The 24,492-nt window shown below is 48.2% G+C and overlaps 2 protein-coding genes across 5 annotated transcripts; both read right to left on the bottom strand.

The window, feature by feature from the left end:
- Positions 1–374: 374 nt before the first annotated feature.
- TMEM179B (transmembrane protein 179B) lies at positions 375–9,225 on the bottom strand. 2 transcript variants are annotated; one of them, XM_083417423.1, is made up of 5 exons: positions 9,066–9,225; positions 3,791–3,981; positions 3,560–3,694; positions 1,789–1,867; positions 375–1,139 (listed from the first exon to the last, which is right to left on the bottom strand). In XM_083417423.1, the coding sequence occupies exons 1-5, from the start codon at positions 9,162–9,164 to the stop codon at positions 975–977; spliced, it is 669 nt and encodes a 222-aa protein (XP_083273549.1). In that variant the 5' UTR covers positions 9,165–9,225; the 3' UTR covers positions 375–974. The 2 variants fall into 2 exon arrangements, with proteins under 2 accessions (XP_083273549.1, XP_083273550.1); XM_083417424.1 differs by having other exon boundaries at positions 3,794–3,981.
- Positions 9,226–10,114: 889 nt separating this feature from the next.
- Positions 10,115–23,601, bottom strand: TAF6L (TATA-box binding protein associated factor 6 like). 3 transcript variants are annotated; one of them, XM_083417357.1, is made up of 11 exons: positions 23,491–23,601; positions 21,442–21,628; positions 20,491–20,577; positions 18,831–18,981; positions 18,241–18,291; positions 17,558–17,652; positions 16,462–16,536; positions 15,253–15,473; positions 13,800–13,932; positions 12,748–12,876; positions 10,115–11,588 (listed from the first exon to the last, which is right to left on the bottom strand). In XM_083417357.1, exons 2-11 carry the CDS (start codon positions 21,586–21,588, stop codon positions 10,806–10,808), a joined length of 1,872 nt encoding a protein of 623 aa, XP_083273483.1. In that variant the 5' UTR covers positions 21,589–21,628; positions 23,491–23,601; the 3' UTR covers positions 10,115–10,805. The 3 variants fall into 3 exon arrangements, with proteins under 3 accessions (XP_083273483.1, XP_083273484.1, XP_083273485.1); XM_083417358.1 differs by having other exon boundaries at positions 23,095–23,505; XM_083417359.1 differs by lacking the exon at positions 23,491–23,601 and adding an exon at positions 23,436–23,468.
- Positions 23,602–24,492: the final 891 nt, after the last annotated feature.

The raw sequence follows: 24,492 nt of genomic DNA, 5'->3' as shown, positions 1-24,492 counted from the left end.
AGCCTAGGGAGCCCTGCGGGAACTCCCACGGGCTCCCCAGGCTTGCTGATAGCTTCCTGAAGCCTGGAGAGCGAGAGGGGTCGGTGCGCACCGACCCCTCTCGCTCTCCAAGCTTCAGCGAAAGCCTGTATTCACCCCATAAGACGCACACTGATTTCCCCTTCATTTTTGGAGGGGACAAGGTGCGTCCTATAGGGCGAAAAATATGGTACATTGTCCTGTAGCAGAGACTGACCATTTTCAAGAGGGGCTGAGAATGGGTAGAGGGGACGTTAGAGGATGCTGTTAATATGGAAAAGAGACAGATTCAATGGCCCTTCAGGCAATATTAAAAGTCCAGCACCTCACTCCAGAAGGTGCTTGTCCATCTGAAGGTCTTTTAAAAATATATTTTATTGGTTTTTTTGTGAGAAAACAATAGAAACAGGCAGGTTCTCCCTCACCGCACCGCAGAAGAACAAGCCGTTGGAAAGCTTTTGAGGTTATCCCAAGTAGGAGAAATTATTGGGTCCAAATGACTATAGAAGTCACTTCAGATAGTGTTCTGCAGCTTCAGGAAGGCAGACGAAAGGTGAGGATCTTGGGGAGATTCCTGAACGTAATCCACAAGTCGACTCCAGGTAGCAAGGAAGTCAAAAGACCTTTCCTTTCCTTTGGCCAATTCTATCTCAAATGTCAATTTTTCCACCGTGGAAATGCAAACGTCTGCAGAGCCATTGCTCAAAAAGTTAAGCTGCTGGCCACCTTCCGGGTTCTGGCAATTCTGCAATTTCTAGTTGAGCAGCCATGTAACATGAAGGAGTCCATTAGAGGTTAACAGGTGGTTCTTCAGAAAGGTTTGCTGTCCGGGCACAATAAGGGAGAGAGACCCCCCTGGTCTATGAAGCTCATGGGAAAGAGAAGGCAAAAGTGGGGTGCCCCAGAGCTGCTCCCTAAAGAGCAGCAGAGATGATAATGGTGGAGATACCCCCACTTCATGAAGGCCCACGTGGTCCATCCCCAATGATAGGCGCTGTCTCATCGTCGGTCCACGTGAGGCCGCTGCTCTGAGGGGGCTGGAATGGGAATTTGCCGACATTCTCCAAGTACAGCAGCAACGCCGTCAAACACCAAAAGAAGAAGTTCACCCAGGCAGCCGCCTGAAGTCGGGAAAGGAGAAGAAGGGGCAAAGTCAGAAAGAAAACCCGTTTCGTGCAATAGGGTGCCCTCTAGATGTTTTGGATTTCGACGGCTGTGTTGAGCCGTGGGCTGTATAGACAGGAGTTGCATTCCAAAACGTTGGGAGGGCACCAGGTTGGGAAAGGCAGCTGTAAATTTTTAATTTCTTCTAGTTCACCACTGTAGGAAAAAACTATCAGTAAAAATGGTTAAAAACATTAATAAGCTAAAAACAGAATAAGACAGGCACCAGCATTCTAGATCTTTGGGTTGGCTTGTCTAAACCAAAATGTTTTTAGCAGGTGCAGAAAGGGATACAGTGAAGGCGCCTGCCTGCTGTCAAGTGGCAAGGAGTTCCAAAGTGTAGGTGCCACCACACTAAAAGATAAGATGCAGGATGGGTATTGAGTGGCATCTACAATGGTGCATAAAGTAAACACATGTGCAAGTATTTGGATTACGCTGCCAGAACATGGACAAATATTAAGTGCAGTTAAGACTAGATTTCTGTACGTGGTGAACATTTTTACCTGGGGGTGTGACTGAGATAAGACCCCTTTGCTGAGGAGAAGTTGAGGAACAGCGACAAACAGCTTTGATTCAATAGTCTGCCATTTAAGGACCACTCACCTCTGCAGTGTAGAGATTGTCATAGAACCTTGCGGCACGATAGGGCTGGACCCAAGGGCGGTGCTGAGCTTCTTGACAACTGCAAGGCGGGAAGCGAGGAGAGACAAGCCAGGGCAGTTAACTCACTGTAGTCGAAAGGTGTCACTCAAGTAAAAAACAGGTGCCCAGGAAACTGTTGAGGACCCAGTCAGATTAATGGTCCATCTACCTCAGTGTGATCTACACTGTCTGGCAGCAGCCCTCCAGGGTTCCAGTCTTACCTGGGGATGTTGCCAGGGATTCAACATGGGTTCCCCACAAAATAGAACAAGGTTCTATTTTTGTGTGTGCCATATATGTATATATAATTTTTATATCTGAAGTATTCTATAATAACATGAATACAATGCATTACTTACCTATGCATATTTATCCATATAATCTAGAATAACAATGGGAACATCTATCTAAAAGCATAGAAATATGATGCAAACTCCCTGTATCTACTACTATACTATATTCATATAATAGTAATATACAGCAAACGATCTCATAGACACACACATTATTTATATAATACTAAGGGATGCGGGTGGTGCTGTGGGTTAAACCACAGAGCCTAGGGCTTGCCGATCAGAAGGTTGGCGGTTCGAATCCCCATGACGGGGTGAGCTCCTGTTGCTCGGTCCCTGCTCCTGCCAACCTAGCAGTTCGAAAGCACGTCAAAGTGCAAGTAGATAAATAGCTACCGCTCTGGCGGGAAGGTAAACGGCGTTTCCGTGCCCTGCTCTGGTTCGCCAGAAGCGGCTTAGTCATGCTGGCCACATGACCCAGAAGCTATACGCCGGCTCCCTCGGCCAATAAAGCGAGATGAGCGCCACAACCCCAGAGTCGGTCATGACTGGACCTAATGGTCAGAGGTCCCTTTACCCTTAAGGCAGTAAATAATATCTCATATGTGTGCGTGTTACACATTTAAACAGGAACCTGTTTTCTGAACTTGGTCCCTCTAGCTCAGTATTGTCTACACAGATCGGCAGAGGCTCTCCAGAGTTTCAGACTGGAATCTCTCCTGCTCCTACCGGGTGACCCCAGGGATTGAATGTGGCACCTTCTGCATTCAAAGCAGATGTTCTACCACTGAGCTACAGCCTGTCATGCAAATTACCCCCCACCCAGCATCCTGTATTCCCTGAGGACAGGATTTTAGAGGTATAGCAGACAAGCCACATCCAGACCTACGTTTATCTTGGAGTTTGCCTCCATAAACCACTTGCTAGCAGGCAGACACGTGGTACTCTGATATAATTTACCCCAAAGCTTCTGAGCTAGACTATCAGCTGATGAACATTAGAGCTTGTATAACTTAAGCTATCAAGGCAAAAAGGCCTTGTGAAATCTCAGCTGCTTTCCAATTAAATAAATGTTTCACTAAAGAACTAACCAAGAGAGAATTAACCAAAGAGTTCCAGTTGTTGAGCCCAAAGCCAAGAGGGGGGAAAAGAGAGAGGGGGAAGACTTCTGAGAGAAACAAATATATCGAGCTATCAATACATGGACCACATTAATACGATACATTTAATGTGCTATGATGCCACTTAAAACTGTCAAAAGGATCACCAAAGGATCACTCACTGCTCTCAGCCTGATCTACCTCACAGGCTGGCAGGATTAAACAAGGAGCAGGAAGAACCAGACCCACCATTTTGAGCTTCTCTGAGGAAAAGGTGAGCTATAAAGGCAACCAACCAACCAATCCAAGCGAGGACTGAGCATCTTTTCTGGCACTTACCTCGGTGCAGCTGCAGAAGTATGAATGGACCCACAGAGAGCATCCATGCCGACCCGAAGGATGCAGGCCGAGATGAGCAAGAAGAAGAGGACCACAGCTGAGATAACCAAGAACGCCTTGACCCACACGTCACCCCTGTGGGGAGAGACAGAGGACAGGGACTGTCAAGAATAAGCCAAACCCAACCCAACTGGAGACCTCCCCGTTTCACTCCCCGCCTTCGCGACTCACGACCGTCTCTCGCTGTCACCGAAGCAGGAAATGTAGACGCTGCGGAGAAGAGCCACGAAGGAGGAAATGGCGGCCAGGAGGGAGACGGCCGAGACGAAGTAGCAAAGCGAGACATGGCTGGAAGTGGTTAAGCTCAGAGTCCCGTTGTAGCGCACAGACCCATAGAGGATGCACTGGCCACCGAACTCCCCCTGGAAGGAAGGAAGAGAGGGATAAAGTGAGAAAGGATGGGGATTCCTCCTAAAAGTCAACACCAAGGGAGCTACCACTGAAAAGGCCCTGTCACGGATCCATGTCAACCAAGCGGCCTCCATAGGCGACACCGACAATACCCCTTCTCCTGCCTACTGTATGGTCTGAGATGACTGACAACGGGGATGGTACTATTTTAGCTGTTTGGGTCCTCAGCCTATTGCACAAAGGCAAAATTTATAGCCACAGCCCTGCCCACTTTTACTTTCAGCCCTGCCCACCACTGAAGGGATGTGCCCCTTGGGCTGAAAGGGCTCCCCAATCTTGCCCTAGACCAGGGGTCTGCAACCCGCGGCTCCGGAGCTGCATGTGGCTCTTTTACACCTTTGCCGCGGCTCCGGGGCAGATACTAGCGAGGGGAGGAGGCGCTTTGTGCACCCCGACACTCCCCACTGTGGCGGGCGCTGTACTGGCTGTGACGTCGCATGGGGGCGGTGCGTGCGTTAGTCACGCACCGTCCCGACGTCACCTTCCCGCCCGCCCGCCCGCTACATTGTAAGGGGCATGTACGCTGGTCACTGCATTGAAAGGGGGCATGTACGCTGGTCACTGTTTTGAAGGGGAGTGAAGAACACACACACACACAAAGGTAACTTGTTAATTTAACGTTTATTTCTATGAGGAGGAGTAATTCTGAGGGGTCAAACAAAAAAATAATAATAAAGTGACAAAAAAGTTATTTTTATAATGACGAGTTTTGTGGCTCCCAGTTGTTGTTTTCTTCGGAAACGGGTCCAAGTGGCTCTTTTTGTCTTAAAGGTTGCAGACCCCTGCCCTAGACAGTACAGGCATCGCCGCCGCCCCTTATGTGGGGTAGGTGGGTTACGTCCTGCCCCCCCCACATAAGTGAAAAGTGGGGAGCACCCTCTAAACACCCTTTAAATGCCCTCTCTGCTGCACTCCCTGCACTCCAGACCAAAAATACTGTATCCAAAAATATCCACAGCTAGAATGGAAGCTCTGGAGCCAGCGGGAAGCTCTAGGAATCGTGGAAAAGTGACGGCTGTAGCTGTGCAGCCCCATGTGTACACTGTTGGGGGGGCGCTGAGAAGCCTAAAAAGCCCCACTGCACCTCCTGTCCCTCTGGATTCACATAATCCTCTTCTGATGCCATGAAGACTCTCCAGCTCTTTCCCGCCATTTCCAGGTTTGAATCTATTTACTTATTTATTTCCTGGTGCCCGATGCCTGTAGCATATGCAGGCAGAAGAGAAATAAACCCACAGTGACCACTTCTTCTGTCGCTTCCTTAATGTGGATGGCAAGTTCCTTAGGCTTGTTCTCTCAGAAATTGCAAAAAGTCACGTACTTCCAAGAAAAACGATTAAAGGCAACTCCCCATTTATGTGGGGGTTGCGTTCGGAGGTACCACACATTTAAGTGAAATCGCACTGGGAACACCATTGAAAAAGCCTGTAAACACCCTCTGGAAACCTTTAAAAAATCCTTTTTAAAAATCCAGCAAACTCCACCACAATCGCTCCCCACAAACCTCCTTCCTCCACACTCCAACTATCCACAGGCCTCAAATGTTGGTGCAAAGGTTCATGGGGTTGCTAGATGCTGTTTCTGCACAATTTTTGCCATTTTCACGCTGCTTTTGCCCCTTTTCGTGCCACTTCCAGGTTCACAGGAATGCACACAATCTGGGTAATGCATGCCTTGAACACACATAAATGGGAAGGTGGGGTTGCCTGTACTATGCTAGAAAAGGCAGGTGAGAGCGTTGCTTGCTTCCTAGCTCAGCCTGTCAGAAAGGCCATTTGGCCCATGGCAATGGGCTCAACAGGGGGCGTAAAATTTTGACACTTCTTAATTTTGTTTTTATGTATAACGGATCCAAATGTGACATACTCTCTCAGGCAGAAAAGCATTTACTGTATTTCATTTAAAAAAATAAGAATCCTGTTATGTCTCAATCTCTTTTTGGTGCTTTATTTTGTGTTTGGGTTATTGAAAGCCTTATTTTTATTACAGCTAGTGGCCTTAAAGGCTGAAAGTGCCTCAGGGCCCTATGGAACTCCTTGCTACAATAACCAGAGAGTACTCTGCTTCACATTTTGAAAATATAATGTTTAGCGTGCATGTGGTTTTTAAAAAAAGTTACAGTGGTACCTCGGGTTAAGTACTTAATTCGTTCCGGAGGTCCGTTCTTAACCTGAAACTGTTCTTAACCTGAAGACCACTTTAGCTAATGGGGCCTCCCGCTGCCGCCGTGCCGCTGGAGCACGATTTCTGTTCTCATCCTGAAGCAAAGTTCTTAACCTGAGGTACTATTTCTGGGTTAGCGGAGTCTGTAACCTGAAGCGTATGTAACCCGAGGTACCACTGTAATTTCATTACCCCTAGGAACTAATAATGGTGTTGCTTGCGTAATCTGTGTTGAAGCTGTTGATGATGAAAGGAAGCAAGTGTGGTTTAACGGTTACAAGGAGCAGCAGAAACCCAGGCTGAGATCATGAAGCTCCCCAGAACAATTCAGAACAGTCTTTCTCTCTCTCATTCTCTCTCTCTCCACCTAACCTACCTCACAGGTTTGTGGCGAGGATTAAAGCAGGGGGGACCCCTTGAGGTCTTTGAAATAACACAACATATTAATGCAATAAACAACTTTTGTGGTTGTTCTAATAAAGGACACGTTTTAAAAAATTACTTCACAACTGTTGACTAATATTAGTGCGGCAGCACCAACACTTTGGAACTCCCTGCCTATTGATATCAGGCAGGAACCTTCACTGTATTTTTTCTGGTGCCTGCTGAAGGCATTCTTATTTAGGCAAGCCCACCCAGGTGTTTAGAAATTTTTTATTTATTTTATTTATAATTTATTGAATTAAGAACTCAGGGTGGTTCACAACATAAAAATACAGAATAACAAAGCACATAATAAAAACAGTAAGAAAAACAAAACAATAACGCCCACTACCACAGACATATTTAAGGCACCAGATGAACTTCCCTGGGGAGAGAATTCCACAAGTTTTAATTTGTTTTAGTTTATTCTATTGTGGTCTTAGCTTTCTGTTATGTTTTAAATTGTGGTTGTAAATTTTTTTAATGATCACTTTATTGTTTTATCTTTTTGCAAATCACTTTGAGGTTTTCCCCCTACATCAGGTGGTATCTAAATTTTATGAAAAAAATAAAATAGTCAGGGATCACATGAACAAACCTTTTTTCTTTTTCTTTTTGGACCAAATGTTCAAGCCTATTTATTAAAAAAGAAATAAAAACCTCCTCTCCCCACAATAAACAAAGCATCATTTAATCAATGCAGGCTTTATGGCAGTATAATTGAACATGAGAAGGAAAAAAGTGTGTTGCAGGGTTTTTATGTTAGAGGTTATTCTTGATGATAATTTTGGTATTTTTAAAACTGCTCTGAGCAAAAAAATAAACAACAACAACTGCATCTGCTCCAACCCCCTCCCTGATTGCCTGAGCTCTTTCATCCGTTCCCAGGCAATTTACTCTTAGACTTCTAAACCCAAAGCTGAGAATGTTGCCTCTTCTTTTCTGCAAACCATTGTGCCCAGGGAAAGTGCAACTATAAAGGTAAAGGGACCCCTGACCATTAGGTCCAGTCGTGGCCGACTCTGGGGTTGCGGCGCTCATCTCGCTTCATTGGCCGAGGAAGCCAATGTCCAGCATAACTAAGCCGCTTCTGGTGAACCAGAGCAGCACACGGAAACGCTGTTTACCTTCCCGCCGGAGTGGTACCTATTTATCTACTTGCACTTTGCCGTGCTTTCGAACTGCTAGGTTGGCAGGAGCTGGGACCGAGCAACGGGAACTCACCCCGTGGCGGGGATTCGAACCGCCGACCTTCTTATCGGCAAGTCCTAGGTTCTGTGGTTTAACCCACAGCACCACCCGTGTCCCCAGTGCATCTATAGGCCATCCCAAAACAAGGGAGTGTTCATCCATACAGGCCAGTAAGGTGAGTGCCAAGCACATGTGACACAGGCCAGGAAGGCTGTCGGGCGAAAGTGCTCCCGGCAGCAAAAGGATTTGTGCAGGAAGTCAGCCAAACTCTCACTCAGCTGACGAGCATTAATGTGCACGGCTGATGCTCATATGACACGACACCACACTGCCTGCTTTTTAAAAATATGCAAGTTTGGTGCATTATTATAAATCTTTTGCAACAATCCGAGGTTGGGTCAGTAGCTGTGAGCTCAGATTTCCCCATTTCCCAACGGAAAACCTTTGGAACCATTTTTTTCAGAAGCCTTCGCGGCCTTTCCAGCAAAACAGCAGACTTCCAAAGGTCCTCGTGAGGAATGATGCCACTTAGGCAAAACCGCTTTCAAGTTGGCGTAACTGTTTTGTGTGTAGCTGCCTCTTATTACAGCAGGGCCGGGTGGTGGAATGAATAGGCAGGCTCATGAGGACTAGAGACTTGACAGAGTGCACAAATTGTTGTTGTTTTAAAAAAACTTTCCAGCTCTGCTGAAATTCTGCACCACCCAAGGTAGCTCAGGGAAGTCTAAATGCAAACTCAGAAAGGCAGCAATAGATGGGTTGGGGATTGCATTTTAATTTTTTTTTAACCAGGCGCATGTGACACCCTCTGACTTGGAAGCCCCTGGACCTCTCATCCCATACATACAAAAGTTGGGTGTTCTGCGGTTATAAACGCACACTGTTTTTCTAAGGAGGTTCTGGCGCTCAAAAGCCAACATGGAAGAGATGAATTCTAAGCCACCATGTGGAACATAAATTGCTCTCTGCACGCAATCAGAGGTGCCCTTTCTTATTGATACGTTACAAGCAAAAATGCTGGACACTCTGCACATTGGCAGGCCCAACGGCGCAGCTCTGGTCGTGCACAGCCACTCCCTCTTCTGCACTCAAGCGAAAGCCCGGCGCCCTCTTCACGTGCTCAGAAGCACTCTCGCGCCACTAAGCGGTGGCTCTTTAACGGGACGAGCGCAAAAGCGCAGAACTTTTTTGCCTGGGATGGGATGGGAAAGGGAGACTTTCCGGGTCCGGGATCGCCCTCTCTCTCTCGGGACCTTACCTGGGTAACGGTGAGGGCGGAGGAGCAAATGACTCCGCACAGGAAGGCGGCGGCGTTCAGGGCCAGCTCGACCAGGAGCAGCCCGGACAGCTGCGCCATCTTCCAGCCGACGGTGCTGGGAAGGGGCTGCCCGGCTGCCGGTCTCCGCCCTGTCGGAGGGGAGGAGAGAGAGAGAGAGAGGAGAGGCGTCGTCAGCGCTTGAGGGTTGAGGGTTGGCAGCCGGGACGTCAAAGCGTTTGGCGCTGCACACAGGCAGGCAGTCCAACAGCACCGGTTGGATTTCTGCCTGACAGCAGCCCTAAAGTTAACTGGCAAAGACGCACAAAGTTTACTTCTTTATTTATTGCATTTGTTATATTATAACCAGGGCCGGACTTAGGTTTGAGGGGTGTGTGCTGAAGGGAGAGAAGAGACACACACGCAAAGGATGACATTTTTATTTTATTTTACAAAAAGCACCTCCTGGGAAATATTCTCATGCACTCACTATAAGCCTGCTCCTCCCTGAGGGGCCCCTCCCCAAACTTCTTGTGGCTTCCTAAAAAAATTAAGATTCCCCCCCCCCCCCCGCCCAGTGAATCTGACACTTTGCTGTCTCAGTCCAGGGCTACGTACGGACGGTACATTTAAGGCACACCCCTACACAAAGATTTTTGGGAATTGCAGTTTGACCCCGCACAGAACTAGAATTTCCAGTAACCTTAACAAACTAGCTACCAGCATAGCTGTCAACCTTCCCTTTTTTGGCGGGAAATTCCCTTATTTCAGCGCTGTTTCCCGCTGCTATCCCAGATTGTTAGATATCCCGTAGACTGTCTCCGGGACAGGTGAGGCTGCTGATCCCTTATTTTCAAAGTTGACAGCTATGGCTACCAGGATTGTTTGGGGGGGGGGGAGAACACGATTAAAATAATAAAATCACAGCATTGTAGAGTTGGAAGGGACCCCAAGTGTAATCTGGTCTACCCCCTCCCCGCAATGCAGGAATCCTGCCCACAGCCACCCCTGGGTGGACTCAGCCCAACAACCTTCTGGTTAACAGCATGACCCACTGTGACATCAGTTTATTAAAAGATCAGGGAAATAAAGGGCTCCTTTATTCATTTTCTCTTTTGGTAGGGGAATGGGGGGGGGACCGGAGCCCCCATTCAGAGGAGGCTGAGTATGTCCTCAGTGCCTTCACAAGCAGACAACGCCTAGAGCAGTCTTGGCCAGTGTGTGGTAGCTGAGGCTGTCGGGAGTTGTAGTTCAAAACAACTGGAGACCAGGACATTAGTAAAGGCCGGCCGGGAGCCTCGCCCCAAACCCAAATCCTTCCCCCTTCATCGTTCCAGGGTTGACATCTTTGTAAAACCAGCTCTGCTCTCCTGCCCCCAACCCCTCACACAAACGGTGACGAAATTGTGCCCCTCAAAAGAAGAAGAGCCGATAGAAAATAAGTCCCAAATCGCCAGGAATAAAACACAAGAGGTCGCCGCTCTACCTGAGAAAGCTTGTGGCCCTAAAAAATGGCATTGCCTAAAGATTAAGAGATAACGAGTATTGGGGGAGGGAAGCCACGTGGGTGTATGATTAATTTTCTTTGTTTGGTTATTATTTTGTATTTTTATTTCTAACTGAATAGTGTGTATCTTTGGGATTTTTTTTTTAAATTAAAAAAATGACATTGCCATGAAGGGCACATGGCCCAGAAGGGCTGGGTAATGCTGCTGCTGCCGCCGCCACCCTGGCAGGTCCCTTTCAGAGAGGCAGGTAGAGAGAGTATTCTGAGTGGGCCCACTTCTTCGCTGCCTTGGTCCTTCCGATCATGGGCAGCTTCTGGGTGTAGCGGGAGACGTGGCCGGGGCCGTGGTGGTGCAGGAAAGAGGTCTGGAAGAGGCGCCCCTGGCACCGCCTCTCCGCCTGGCGACCCGCGATCAAGAAGCTGAAGCGAGGCGGCCCCTGGGGGGAGAAGCGGCACTTCTGGAAGACGTCCCGGACGCCCAGGCGGTACCCCTGCTGGCGAGAGGCGCTGCGCGACCGCGCCAGGCTGGCGGGGCGTTGCAGGGGGGCCCGGCTGGCTGAGAACTCCCCACGGGGGCTCTCCTCTTCCCGCGGGCTGACGGTGGCGTTGGCCGTCAGCTGGGGCATCTTGCGGGCCGTCTCCCCGCCCCCAAAGGCCGGCGGCTCCTTTTTGGCGTCCACCACCTTGGGAGCGCTGGCCGGCAGCGGCTCGGCCGGGCACAGCCCTGAACCCGTGCCGAAACGGGTGGCCAGGCTGTCCCCAAAAAAGTAGTATAGCTCCTGGTAGATCTCATTCAACGAGGTGGTGGGGGGGTCCGTGGAGATGCCCACACCCGCCTGGGGCCCACCGCTGCCCAGCTGGAGCAGGTGGCTGGCGATGCCAAAGCCGAACTCCACCTGAGGGTCCTGGAGAGGGCTGAGCCAAGGGCATCCCTCCCGCGAGCGCCCCTCTGCGCCTTCCGCCTGGACTGGCGCCGATACAGCCTGCGCCTTCATCTTCAGGAGCCGCTCCACTGCCACCTGGAGGAAGGGAGGAGGAACAGCACATCAAATTAGCATTGGCAGTGGGCAGAAGTGGGCTGGCACATAATGCGCTCGCAGGCTGGGCCTCATGGGGGGCGGGTTATGCAGTGTTTCTCAAACTTGGGTCCCCAGCTGTTGTTGGACTACAACTCCCATTGTCCCTGACCACCGGAAGGTTGGACTATATTTTGCAGGCCGAGATTTCTCAGAAATCACCCCTCATTCGTCTCTTTTGAATTTGTTTGTAGATTTGGATTGAGACACTAAGGGACAGATCTCACATCTTTTGAGAGCAGCCTTGGCCTCAGCTGCCAAGTTTTCGAAGCCTTTTGATCTCAATATCTGGGCTATTGGTTATTCCAACTCTTCGCAAATCACCCTTCTTGGAAAAAATGTTACATAAGCTAAAAGTGTTCAAAGGGCTTGCGATCCCTTTTTTGCCATTTGGTTTATTTCATATACAAACACAGCAGCTCAGGAGTGTCAGGTCGCACAGGTCTGTGCAAACGTCTGGATTTAGCCCAGTTTAAGGTTACTTTTCCCATCTTTTTTCAGAGTATAGAAAATTGTAATTGTTCTGATTTAGACCAGCGGTTCCCAAATGGAGTGGCGCCATCCCGGGGGGGGGGGGGCAGTGGGATTGCAAGGGGTGTCGGGGGGGGGGATGGGACTGGAGGTGTCAATGACTATCAGACTTTGAAAAGCTGCTGTCACAGGAACAAGTTAATCGATTTTATTCAGCGCAATTCATTAAACTAACACGTTTTAATTGGATTTTGAATAAACATGCATTGTTTTTACTGTTTTGGGATTTTATTGAGCTTCCTTAGTGGCTCATGCAAACTGTTATTGCAAACAGTGCTTTCTATAGAGTAGGGGGCACAGGGGATGAGTTTATGGAACCAAAGGGATGGTGGCCCCAAATACCTCTGGATTAGACCATGGAACCCTTTGTAATAATAGATCACACACCCTTTTCCTCTTCCTTTTATTGATGCAGTAAAATTGTGTGGCTGCATCGTATATTTCCTTACTGGCAATAGCGACAACCTATTCTTATCACCCCTTTCTTTTTTTCTGTAACCCTGGTTGTTGTCAATGAAATTCGATTTTAAAAATGAAAAAAGTATCTCATACGGTATCAGCAGGGACTTACCAGGATGGCTCCATAGACTTTGTGCCCATCAGCCTTCACCTGAGCATTGGACACAGAGTAGTCATCCAGCACAGCCTGCAGGTTTGACCAGTAGGTGGAGAGGTGGGGATAGAGAACCCTCTCCACTGCCTGGGTAAGAAGAGGCGGAGAAACAGAGAGACAGCACAGGTCAGCTGTGCTGGTCACGAGGCTGGGGAGACACAGCCAAGAGGAAGACCACTGTAGCCCCTGCAATGGCTAGGCAAAATCACTGCAGTGCGACTTACATGGAGCTGCCCTTCGGCCTGGTTCTGAAGAAGCTCTGGCTGGTGCTGAATGGGGTGGCCAGACTGCTGATGGGGGCACCTGCCCAGCAACACAGGTCACCAGTGTGGAAACACATGCACAAAATGCCCATCTGCTACCCCATCAAGTACTACCCTACAGGTTCAATGTCCTTGCATTAATTTACAAATCCCTGAATGACTTACATCCAGGGTACCTAAGGGACTGTCAAAACCCTTATATTCCAGGTTGATCGCAGACATCATCTGCAGGAGCATCGTTGGTCATTTCCTGAGTAGGCAAAGCTCATTTGACAATGGCAATAAACCTTTAATCGAAACAAACAAGAACAAAAATCCTTCTAGTAGCACATTAGAAACCAACTAAGTTTGTTTCGTGTGCATGGTCTCTAAGGTGCTTAGTTGGTCTCTAAGGTGCTACTGGAAGGATTTTTAAAATTTTGTTTCGATTACGGCAGACCAACACAGCTACCTACCTGTATAAATAAACCTTTAGTGTCATTGGCTCAGTCCGGTGGAACTCTCTGCCACTAGGAATCCAGCAGGCCTTTCTGTGCCAACCACTGAAAACTTTCCTATTCTGTCAGGCTTATGCAGGCAGTTAAGAATACATTATTTCATCTACAGTTAGCGGTTTTCTGATTTTAACTTTTCCATATGGTTTCCGTTGTATGGTTTTATGTGAAACTGATAAAGATGGCTCTGATATGTCTAATGCATAGGGGTATAAAAAAAATGTAATAAATAAAATACAAGAACACCAGTTACCTTCCATCCCAAGGCATGTAGCCCCACAACAGCCCCATAGTGGGAACAGAGTGGGCGGACGGGATCGGCCAGCACTTTCTGCAGCGACAGCAGGATCTGGTGATACAGGCCGCTCACCAAGTCACCGTGAGTCCTGAAAAAGATTTGCAGTGTATGCAGCATATATCAATTTATGGCAGAAGCAAAAGAAAAAAAGGGGGGGGGGGACAACAGGCAGGTCCCTGCCCCAAGGAGCCTGCAAACTAGCCCACCCAAGAGTCTTCTGAAACGGCTTGCTTAGTGAAGCACTGTTCCTTACTGTGTCTCCTCTCTCTTGGGTGGGCTGGATTGCAGTGGAATGTAGAGTCAGCCTCAGCTATATAAACCTGATTTGTCAGGATAGACAAGCAACATTTTAAAAGAACTTTAGTTGCAAGACACTCGTTTGGGCACCATTGTTTTCTGCTTGTCAAGACTACAAATTCAACAGGGCTTTGTTTGTTTGTTTTGTTGCTATTTTATTTATGTTGCTAATATTGTTTTATAGATATGAATGCTGTCATTCTTTGTGAATCATATAATAAGATTTTTGGTGTAACTGTGATGTTTAGCTTATCTTTTAGTTGTTTTGTTAATAGTGTTACATAGATGGCAATTGTTTTATTTGTGATTGTTTTACTGATGATTTGTTGTGTTCTATACCATTTATGCTGTATTCGTGATGTTCCATTATGTTATTTTTATTTGTAAGCTGCTTTGGGATTTATTTGAATAAAAAGCAGCAGAGAAATAGAATCAACCGAGAGGATGCTAAAAGAGTTAAGGAGATTTTTCTCTCCACAGGCTTGCTCAACCGATGGGACAGTGCACGTCTAGATAAAAGTAAATATTTCTTCATGGAACACATTTGCTAAACTCTGGAACTCGTTCCCCTAGAATGTCAGAATGAAGCCAGGGTGTGTGTATTAACCACTGGCTTTGGTGTGGCAGGAATATAGCCTACTGCCAAGGGTCATGTCTGTTCCTCTATCCACGATTGCCTCTAACTCTATCCATGAAGCCAGGCATAGGCAAACTCGCCCTCCAGATGTTTTGGGACTACAACTCCCATGACCCCTAGCTAGCAGGACCAGCAGTCAGCGATGATGGGAATTGTAGTCCCAAAACATCTGGAGGGCTGAGTTTGCCTATGCCTGCATGAGGCTCCCTTAAACTTGCTGATGACCGAATGTGGCCCCCGGACTTTTGCGCTAGATAAAATAATCGAATTGTAGCATTGGAAGGGACCCCCCAATGGTCATTTGGACCAACCCACAACTGGAAAATCCCTGACACCTGTTAAAAAAAAAAAAGCAGAGTCCACAAGACATTTCAGGAGGTGACATCCCAAAGATGACGGTGCACCTCCCTGCCAGTTACCTCAGCAGGAAACCGGGGGGTGGCTCTCCCTGCCCCAAAGGAGGAAATGGCGTACCAGAAGATGTGTCCCAGCAGCATGGCTGCGTAGTCACGCAGGGTCCAGTGATCATTGAGGGGGTTGATAGAAGCCGCCAGGGGTTCCAGGACGCAGTACATGACACTGGCAATGAGGCTCTTGACGTAGGAGCCAAGGCACAGGTAGGGGTTCTGGATGAGGCTCTTGGCCACGTGCAGAAGGCGGTTCAGCTGCTCCAGGTCATGGCTCACGGACTTGACCTGCCAGGGGATCCAGGAGAGGAAAGGCAGGTTCAGAAGCCAGCCTCGAACCAAGCAGAGGACCCGGCCGTACATCACCCTCTGGGTAGCCCTCGGGCCTTAGCCGACTGGCACACAGCCTCTCCCTCAAGGGTGGGCACCCCTCGCGGCCTGGAGATGCCTTCCTTCCTACCTAACCTTACAGCGGTTGTAAACACAACCTCCTTCTCTCATTCCCACATAGGCCCCAAATGTCTGAGAGGTGGCCTTCTTTCCCACAGTCGCTCCTAGGTGTTAAGGTCAGCAGGGAGGGCCCCTCTTGGTTGTTCCATCCCACTCAGAAACTCAAAGGGTCGGTACACCTGCTCTGTGGCAGCCGCAAAGTTGTGGAACTCCCTCCTCACAGAGGTGAGCCCAGCGCCTTCACTACACAGCTTTCGGCAAATGTTGAAGACGCAAACTTTGGCATCTGCAGCGTGTGCTTTTAGGACCCAAGTTGTATTCTTGTAAACATAATACGTTTCAACTGTTTTTTTATTATGAATTTTATTTTTTCCATCCTTTCTTTAAAAAAAAAGAAAAGTTTTCCTCAGAATTTTCAATCAGATATTTAATCTGGTTAAACCAAGCATCAAGGTATATTGATACACCAGCAGACAATAAACTAGGTTTTCAATTGTTGTAACCCACTCTGGGAACTGCTAATAATAATCCATTCTCACACATAATAAGCTTCGGGTATTTGAAGACAACCATCATATCCCCTCCCTGTCTCCTCTTCTCCAGGCTAAGCATCCCTAGTTCCCTCAACTGTTCCTTACAAGATGCTGTTTCCAGGCCCTTTATCATTCTGGTCTCTCTCCTCTGAGCACATTCTTGTGAGTGAGCTGAGGTTCCTGCCAGCTTTCACAGAAAGTGCCACTCCAAAGAACACCTACAGGTCTCATGGTTGTTGCAGAAGCCCTTCCCAAGGGGTGGGGAGAAACTGGGCACTTGCCACTCAACTCACCCCGCTCACAACGTAGACAAAGTAAGGCAGGAGAGCTGCGATCTTCGAGTTGGTTTGCAGGTCCTGAAGAGCCACCTGAGCAGGAAGGAAGTGGAAAGGTTAGGGGGCTGGCAAGGTGGGGGGCAGAGGGTGGTGCCCTTGGATGGGTGAGACTTAATTCTGCATGGTTAAAGCACCATACTCCATAAGAACATAAGAAGAGCCTGCTGAATGGCTCAAGCAGGCCAGCATCCTGTTCTCAGATGCCTGAGGTGAAAACCGCAAGCAGAATTCAAGCCCCAGAGCCCTCTCCCTTCCTGTGGTTCCCATCAAATGGTATTCAGAAGCATTGTTGCCTCCTGACAGCAAAGGCAGAGCATAGACATCATGGCTAATAGCCATTGATAGCCTTCTCCTTCATGAATTCATCCAATCCTCTTCTAAAGCAAATTAAGTGGTGGCTCCAATCACGGCCTCCTACAGAGGGGAGTTCCATAGTTTATGCTCTGTGTGGGGAAAAGTACTTTCTTTAACCTGTCCTTAACTTTCCAACATTCAGCTTTGTTGGATGACCACAAGTCATGAGAGTGCTTGGTCTGACTCATAGCTGAATACTGATTCCCAGTTCATGCCCACTCCTTTTCCCTTCCAGAGGAAGTAAACATCAATGGAGTCAGGGCCTGTTGCATCCTGGGAATAAATGGAATGGGCCTCGCTTCAATTATGATGGTGTGAAATAAAGGATATAAGAAAGAACAATGATACACAAATAGCCCCTGCCAGCTGGGGCTAATGGGAACCGTTGTACTAAACTACTACTGAGGTAGGTTCAAGGCTGTTGTATTATTTATAAAGCCCTGAACCACTTTGGTCTTTTCTATTCCATGGTTGGCAAACACTGGTCGGGATGCACTTCCAAAACTCCAGGCCGCAAACCCAAATGCTCCCCAAACCACTCTCACCACCACTTTGCACTTGACCTGTCTGAGGTTGCGCCCAGACCAGAAAATATCTGCTTCTTCCTTTTTATCCACCCAGCACAATTCTGCTCTCTGATTCCACCTGTGGCTCCAGCTGTTGCTTTGTCTGCTCCCTCACCCCTCTACTCATTGCCCACCTTCATCAGCTGGGGGTCGTCCCCCAACACGGCCCGAGTCACATGCTGGTAATACTTCAGCAGGTCATCTGTCAGGGCTGAGACGGCGCTGGGCACTGGAAGGATGAGAGGGAGAGATTTGTGGGGGTTGTAGTGGGTGGGGGAAAAGGAAGCAACCAACAAACAGGGTTCCTTTCAGAAACTGCAATGCGCTCCATGTGGGGCTTCCCTTGCGCTTGATCCGGAAGCTGCAAAATGCTGCAGCATAATTGCTGAGAGGAGTGAGGCCTGAGGTTTATCACCTCAGTCCGGCACAGTTCAGCAATCCATTGCTTCCTTGTCGCCTAGGCCCATGGAGCAGAAGGTCGGGGCGCTTCTACTGGCCACACAGAGCCAGGGCATTTTTCAACCTGAGGGCCACATTCCCTTCTGTGTGACCTTTCAAGGGCCATGCGCCACTATTGAGCAGGTCCTAACATACCTCACAAACTTGTTTTTGCAAGGCAGAGGGGGAGGGAGAAAGACATTGATTTCCTTGGAAGAAAGGTGGGGTATAAATTTAATAAATAACAAATTACAAAAAACAACAACATTAAAGCCTGGAATTCGTTTTGGGGGGCAGGGGGGAGAGAAGCAGGGTTGTTGTTGTTATTATTATTATTATTATTATTTCAAATAAATACAACTAAGCAAACTGTTCTTACCAGAGCCTTGTGGTTCCAAGTTTCCTTTCCCATCTAGGTAAGAAACATGAACTAGAAAGAGAGGAAAGAGAAGAGGGTCCATGGTTTAGCTGCTCAACCCAGCCTTGGACTACTGCAATGTGCTGTGCATGGGGCTGCCCCCTTGAAGGAAACTCAGAAACTTCTATTGGTCCAAAATGCAGCAGCCAGATTACTGCCTGGGGTTCCATTTAGATCTCAAATAATCCATTGCTTGAAAACAACTTGCACTGGTTGCCAGCCCTTTTCCAGGCCCGATTCAAGGTGATTGGGTTAGTACTTTAAACCCGAAGCAACTCAGGCTCCAAATACCAAAAAGACAGCCTCGTCCCTGCAGATCCTCTCAGGTGCTAAGGTTGGTGGAGGGGCAGAGCCATTTTGGCACCGAAGGCGAACCGCAAAATGGCGGTCTTCCACCTTCCCTGCCAGGTAAGAAAGGGTGGGGACATATCTACGTCAGGAATAAGAGGGGAAGACAGAACTACATTGGGATCTGCTGCCCCTGTGGACTCTGCTGCCTGGGGCAGGCGCCTCACCCCTTTGCCCTGCACTCCCCACCCCATGAGGCCTACCTCTCACAGCTGCTTCAGCACAGCCCTTGGGGATGTTGGTGGCCAAAGCCAGCTCCACCAGGTTGACCTCACGATCCTCCTGGAAGTACAGTTCGCCGTCTTTGATGGCACGGAATGGGAGGGCATCCTGAGAGCCATAGCCACACACCGCCTGCAACAGATTGGACACCCTCAGTCTCTCAAGGCCGCCAACCTTGCAAAGCAGCCCCAAGAGCAGCAGGAGCAGCAGACTCTCTCTCACACACACCCACACACACCCCATTTCCTAACTGGCCTGCCAACCAATTAAAGAGGACCCCTTGAGGTGGCTACTAATCTGCCTGATTTTAGTTGATAACATGAAAGGCTTGTTGGATCAGGCCAATGGCCCATCTAGTCCAGCATCCTGTTCTCACAGTGGCCAACTGTTTTTGGGAAACCCGCAAACAGGCCCTGAGCACAGGAGCCAGATCTCCCGTCCTGTGGTTCCCAGCAAGGGAAAGAAAGTTTTATTTATACCCCGCCCTCCCCAGCTAAGACAGGGCTCAGGGTGGCTAACACCAGGTATAAAAACAATTGATTAAAATACAACTTAAAAACAAGATTAAAATACATTAAAATGCAGCCTCACTTCAGTAGAAACTCAAATCAAAAACTTTTTGGGGATGAAAATGTCAAATCATCACCAAGGCCAACTATCCAGACTGGTCCTACGTGGGCCAGGGAAGTCCCCAAATAGGAGTTCCATCACAGAAGGAGAAAGGAAAAAGGAAAGAGGGGAAGGGGATCAAGTTGATTCCAAGCCAAAGGCCAGGCGGAACAACTCTGTCTTACAGGCCCTGTGGAAAAAAATTAGATCCTGCAGGGCCCTGGTCTCATGAGACAGAGCGTTCCACCAGTGTTGAAAAGGCCTTGGCTATGGTTGAGGCTAATCTGACTTCCTTAGGGCCCGGGACCTCTAGGGTGTTGCTATTTATGGACCTTAAGGTCCTCCGCCGGGCATACCGGGAGAGGCGGTCCCAGGAGAGGGTCCTGGGCCGTGAAGGGCTCCAGAAGCATTACTGACTGCCAAGGGAGAGCACAACCACTGTGGCTAGCCATCATGGATAGCTTCCATTAATCAGTCCATGAATTTGGACATCCAATGAATCTGATGGCTGAAAGATCAAAGAAAACACTTCTCTGCACAGAACATAGTTCAGCTACGGAACTTGCTCCCACAAGAAGCAGTGACGACCAACAGCTCAGGTGGCTTTAAAATCCATGGAGAAAAAGCTAATCAATCCATGGCTGCTACCCATGATGGTTATCCTCTGCCTCCGTTGTCAGGGGCAGTAAATGCTTCTGCATACCAGCTGCTGGAAACTGCAGGACGGAAGAGGGCTCTTGTGCTTGGGTCCTAGTTGAAGGTTTCCCAATAAGGCACCTGGTTGGCCACTGTGAGAACAGCATGCTGGACTAGTTAGGCCACTGGCCTGATCCAACAGGAGCTTGTGTTCTCACGCTCCTTTGCATCTTACGTCCCTCCAGCCTGGGTGAAAGCAGCATCCTAAATCATTCTAACTATCAAGGAGCTTCCTGGCTTTTAGCTGCTGCCAAGAGGGAAGGTGTCCAGAGAGGGGTCCATTTGGGGCCAGCCAATTTGCCCAGTTCTCAAGAAGGCCAGGCCTCCCGGGTTCACCTCGACATTGCTCCAGCGCAGGGCGCGATTGAAGTCCTCTACCGTCAGCTTTCTCCGTTTGGTGTGTTTCATGAACTGGGAACTGTTCTGAAAGCAAGAGGGAAGAACATACAAAAAGTCACATCAGATGAAATCAGGTCCTTGGGATGTCTACCACGGTACTGTCTGCTCCAGGTGTGCCCCCTCCCCCACTGTGGACCTTCAGGCATCCTTAGACCACAACAGGTTGGGGCTGATGGGAATAGTAGTCCAAAATGACCATGCTGCCCACAACTGATGGGAGTTCAGGTCCAAAATATTTAAAGGGAACCAGGTGGAAAAAGCAAGTGAATGCACTTTCAGCATACATTGTTAGTTCCCTTGGCTTTTATTACATACATATCTGCATTTTTAAAATTTATAATTTTTATGTCATTGCAGGTTTGATTTCATGTTTTAACCTAAGGAATGGGGGAAATTGGTAAAGGTAAAGGACCCCTGGACGGTTAAGTCCAGTCAAAGGCATCTATGGGGATGCGGCGCTCATCTCACTTTCAGGCCAAGGAAGCCAGCGTTTGTCCACAGACAGCTTTCCGGGTCATGTGGTCAGCAGGACTAAACCACTTCTGGTGTGATGAAACACCGTGACAAGTGCCAGAGCATACGGAAACGCCATTTACCTTCCCGCCGCAGCAGTACCTATTTATCTACTTGCACTGGTATGCTTTTGAACTGCTAGGTTGGCAGGAGCTGGGACAGAGCAACGGGAGCTCACTCTGTCATGGGGATTTGAACCGCCAACCTTCCGATCGGCAAGCCCAACTGGCTGATCAGTCACCAAAATAGTGTCCTATTGGCAAACTGGGGCTGGGAAGGAGAAAGGTTGTGAACAGTAGGAGGGATGGAGGGTGCAAAGCTGGCCCCTCTGTTTCCCACAATCCTCAGGACTGGACCCATTAAGGCCTCCCTCACCTGAGTGGCTTCTCGCAGGCGGTAACAGACATCTTCAGCCAGGAGGGAGGCCACCTCGTCCGTCAGCTCCACCCCGGTGCTCTCAGCCATCAGCCGCACCGACTCCCGCGGGATCTCCACAAAGCGGCGCTCCTCCCTATCCGACATGGCTGTGGCAGCTGGACAGGTAAGCAGGCTTCACTGAGGCCTACATTAAAGAGAGGTTGAGCATGACGCAAGAGAGAGACAGTGGGGGTGTAGTGGTTAGTGCCAGACTAGGACCTAGGAGTCCAGGGTTCAATCCCCACTTGGCCTGGAAGTTCACTCAGATAACCTTGAGCCAGTAATTGTGTCTCAGCCTAACCTACCTCATGGGGTTGTTGTGGGGATTAAATGGGGAGGGGGGATTTTATTTACTTATTTGATTTTGCACAATTTATACACTGCTTGACTGTAATGGAAACCTCAAAGAAGTTTACAGAAAAGAGTAAAACAAGATATTCAAGATAAATTTACAATAGTTTAAAAAACATACAAAAAGTTAAAACAAATTTAAATTCACATTAGCATTTCTAAGCATCTGGGAAGGGTTAGAATGCTTTCGGCAGGCACTAAAAAGAATACAGTGAAGGTCCCTGTTTGGTATCAGTAGAAAGGCAGTTCTAAAAGGTAAGTGCTGCAACACTAAAAGATCAAGATCTTAGAAAGGCCGGACAGGTATTATGTGGCACATTTTTTGCCAAGCAAAGCAGTCAAGTGGGTATATATGGGGCATATGAATGTGACCTTTGTCAATGACAATGAATCTATGTTTTTTAGTTATTTTTACTTCATAAAGTGTATCTGCTGCTTGATTGTAGAAGAACCTTCAGAGTGGTTTACTAAAAATAATCTATTATGCACGTATATGGTCCCAGCTTCAACTCCCAAAGGCATCTCCAAGTAGGGCTGGGTTGAGATTTCTTGAATGAAACCCCTGACAGCTGCTGCCAGTCAGTGTAACAGACAATTCTGAACAATCTGACTTGCTTTAAGGCAGCTTCTGACCTTCCTAACACCTTGCGCAATTTTAATCTGGCCAGTGTCTGCAGAACTGCATCTGGGAACTACCTGGGCTCCACCACAGAAGCAAAAGGAGTGGGGGGGGGGGGGAAACCTCAAGAATAATAATAATAATTTGGGGTCTTAGGTTACAGGCTACGTATGGTATGAAGGCACACCAGGCCGTCATCATTCTTCCACCTATTTACTGCCTGATTGTGAAATGGAGACCCCATCATGTGATCCACATCTACAATGCTGTGAGCGGCAGGAAATGAGGAAGGTGAGGTATAACGTATTGTAACCCAATCTGGGACCTTAAGTACAAAAGAAGAGCCTGCTGGATCAGGCCAGTGGCTCACCTACTCCAGCATCCTGTTCTCTCAGGGGCCAACCAGATGCCTGTAGGAAACAGGCTAGCCAGCTCTTTCCCTTACTGTGGCTTCCAGCAACTGGTATTCACAAGCATCTATGGCATAGCCATTGTGGCTAGTAGTCACTGATAGCTTTATATTCTATGACCTTAATGTGTAATAAATGAACTATTCGATTAATACTACTGCTATTAATACTATCACCATCACCAAAAGAAAAAAAAAACAGCAGTAATAAATGTAAGGAAATAAAACAAACCTCTCCATTATCTCCCGCCTCCCAGTCGCCATTGCCAAGCTCCCTCTTCCCGCCCCCCCGGCCCGCCCCCAGCCCCATAGGGGTAAACGTTCATTCAAAATTGGGAAGAGATATTGGAGGGAAAGGAGAGCTGGATCCTTGAGAGGATGCGCAAATAGGTTCTTCACAAATCTGTACAGCATGAGACGCTTGATCTCAGGGTCGTGAGTTCGAGCCCCACGTGCAGCAAAGGATTCCCGAATTGCAGGGGGTTGGACTAGATCACCCTCGGGGTCCCTTCCAACTCTATACTTCTATGATTCCATAATTGCATGCGAGGAGGTGGGGGGAACGGGTGCAACCTTAGAGCCGCCGCCCGGATAATAGAAAGCGGCAAGTGAAGTGAAAAGGAGTTACCTGCTTCCCAGCTCCAAGACCTCTGTCTTCTCCAACCACGCCTTTCTTTGTGGCTCAGCCAATCAGCAACAGCAGCTCAGCGAGAAGACGGCCGCGCAGCTCACCAGAGCTACTATTGGCCCCGCTGTCGCAGTGCCTCGTCGCCACGTGACAAAGTAAGGGCAGAAGCCGCCAGTGTTGCCAGAATCCTATCATGTGACAGATCGTGGTCAGCCGCCCAAGGCTGCCGCTTAAAGGGGCAGCAACTCTGAAGCAGCCGCGTTTAAGCAACGGAATTTTGTTGCGGCGACTCGTATAGTTAATTCTGACATGAGCTTAGCTACATAGATGCATGAAGTTGGTAGGTATATGGAGCATACGAGGTGCAAAGGGATGGGAGGGAGTTATAATTAATGGGTTGAGTTCAACTCACAGAGTAGACCCATTGAAGTGAATGGATCTTAGTTATGTCGATCATTTCAGTGAGCCTACTGTGAGTAGCACTATCATTGGATCCAACCCAGTGGGGCCAAGCAAGCGTGAAATTGTAATAGGACAATTCAAATACAGCTGCACTAATGTATCTACACAGCATGCCTTTAAAGCACATTCAGTGCATGTTTAAAGCACATGACCCAAGGAATCCTGGGAGCTTTAGTTTCCCCACCAGAGAGCCAGGATTCCAAGCACCTGTAACAGACTACAGTTCCCAGGATTCTTTGGGGGAAACCACGTACGTTAAATGTGCACTAGATGTGCTTTTAATGTATGGTTTGGGTATGCCCACAGTGATCAACCTCGGATGACACTTACACCAGTTGCTGCTGTTGTGATTGGCCATGGTTTTTTATTTGCATATATTTACATTTCAATGGAATTGCCAGACTGTCCTGCTTGCATTTCATAGCTCTTTACAACACATATACATATACAGACTACCTGTTATCAGAGGATAGTACTTCACACACCTGACGAAGAGGACTCTAGCTCACAAAAGCTTGTGTCAGAACAAATATTGGTGGA

This window comes from Podarcis tiliguerta (genome assembly GCF_965153285.1).
Source record: "Podarcis tiliguerta genome assembly, chromosome: 16".
Classification (NCBI taxonomy): Eukaryota; Metazoa; Chordata; class Lepidosauria; order Squamata; family Lacertidae; genus Podarcis; species Podarcis tiliguerta.
This window is presented reverse-complemented; position numbering and strand designations above follow the sequence as displayed.

Bases quoted from the DNA above. Each gene is read 5' to 3' on its own strand.
- TMEM179B (XM_083417423.1), bottom strand. From the start codon at position 9,164: ATGGCGCAGCTGTCCGGGCTGCTCCTGGTCGAGCTGGCCCTGAACGCC. The intron at 3,982-9,065 runs GTAAGGTCCCGA...CCTTCCTTCCAG, and splicing joins CCGCCCTCACCGTTACCCAG to GGGGAGTTCGGTGGCCAGTG. The intron at 3,695-3,790 runs GTGAGTCGCGAA...CTCTCCCCACAG, and splicing joins GGTGACAGCGAGAGACGGTC to GGGTGACGTGTGGGTCAAGG.
- TAF6L (XM_083417357.1), bottom strand. From the start codon at position 21,588: ATGTCGGATAGGGAGGAGCGCCGCTTTGTGGAGATCCCGCGGGAGTCG. The intron at 16,537-17,557 runs GTGGGCAATGAG...CTTCCTGCTCAG, and splicing joins ACGACCCCCAGCTGATGAAG to GTGGCTCTTCAGGACCTGCA. The intron at 11,589-12,747 runs GTAAGTCCCTGC...CCCTTCCTCCAG, and splicing joins AAGTCTATGGAGCCATCCTG to GTGGCAGTGGAGCGGCTCCT.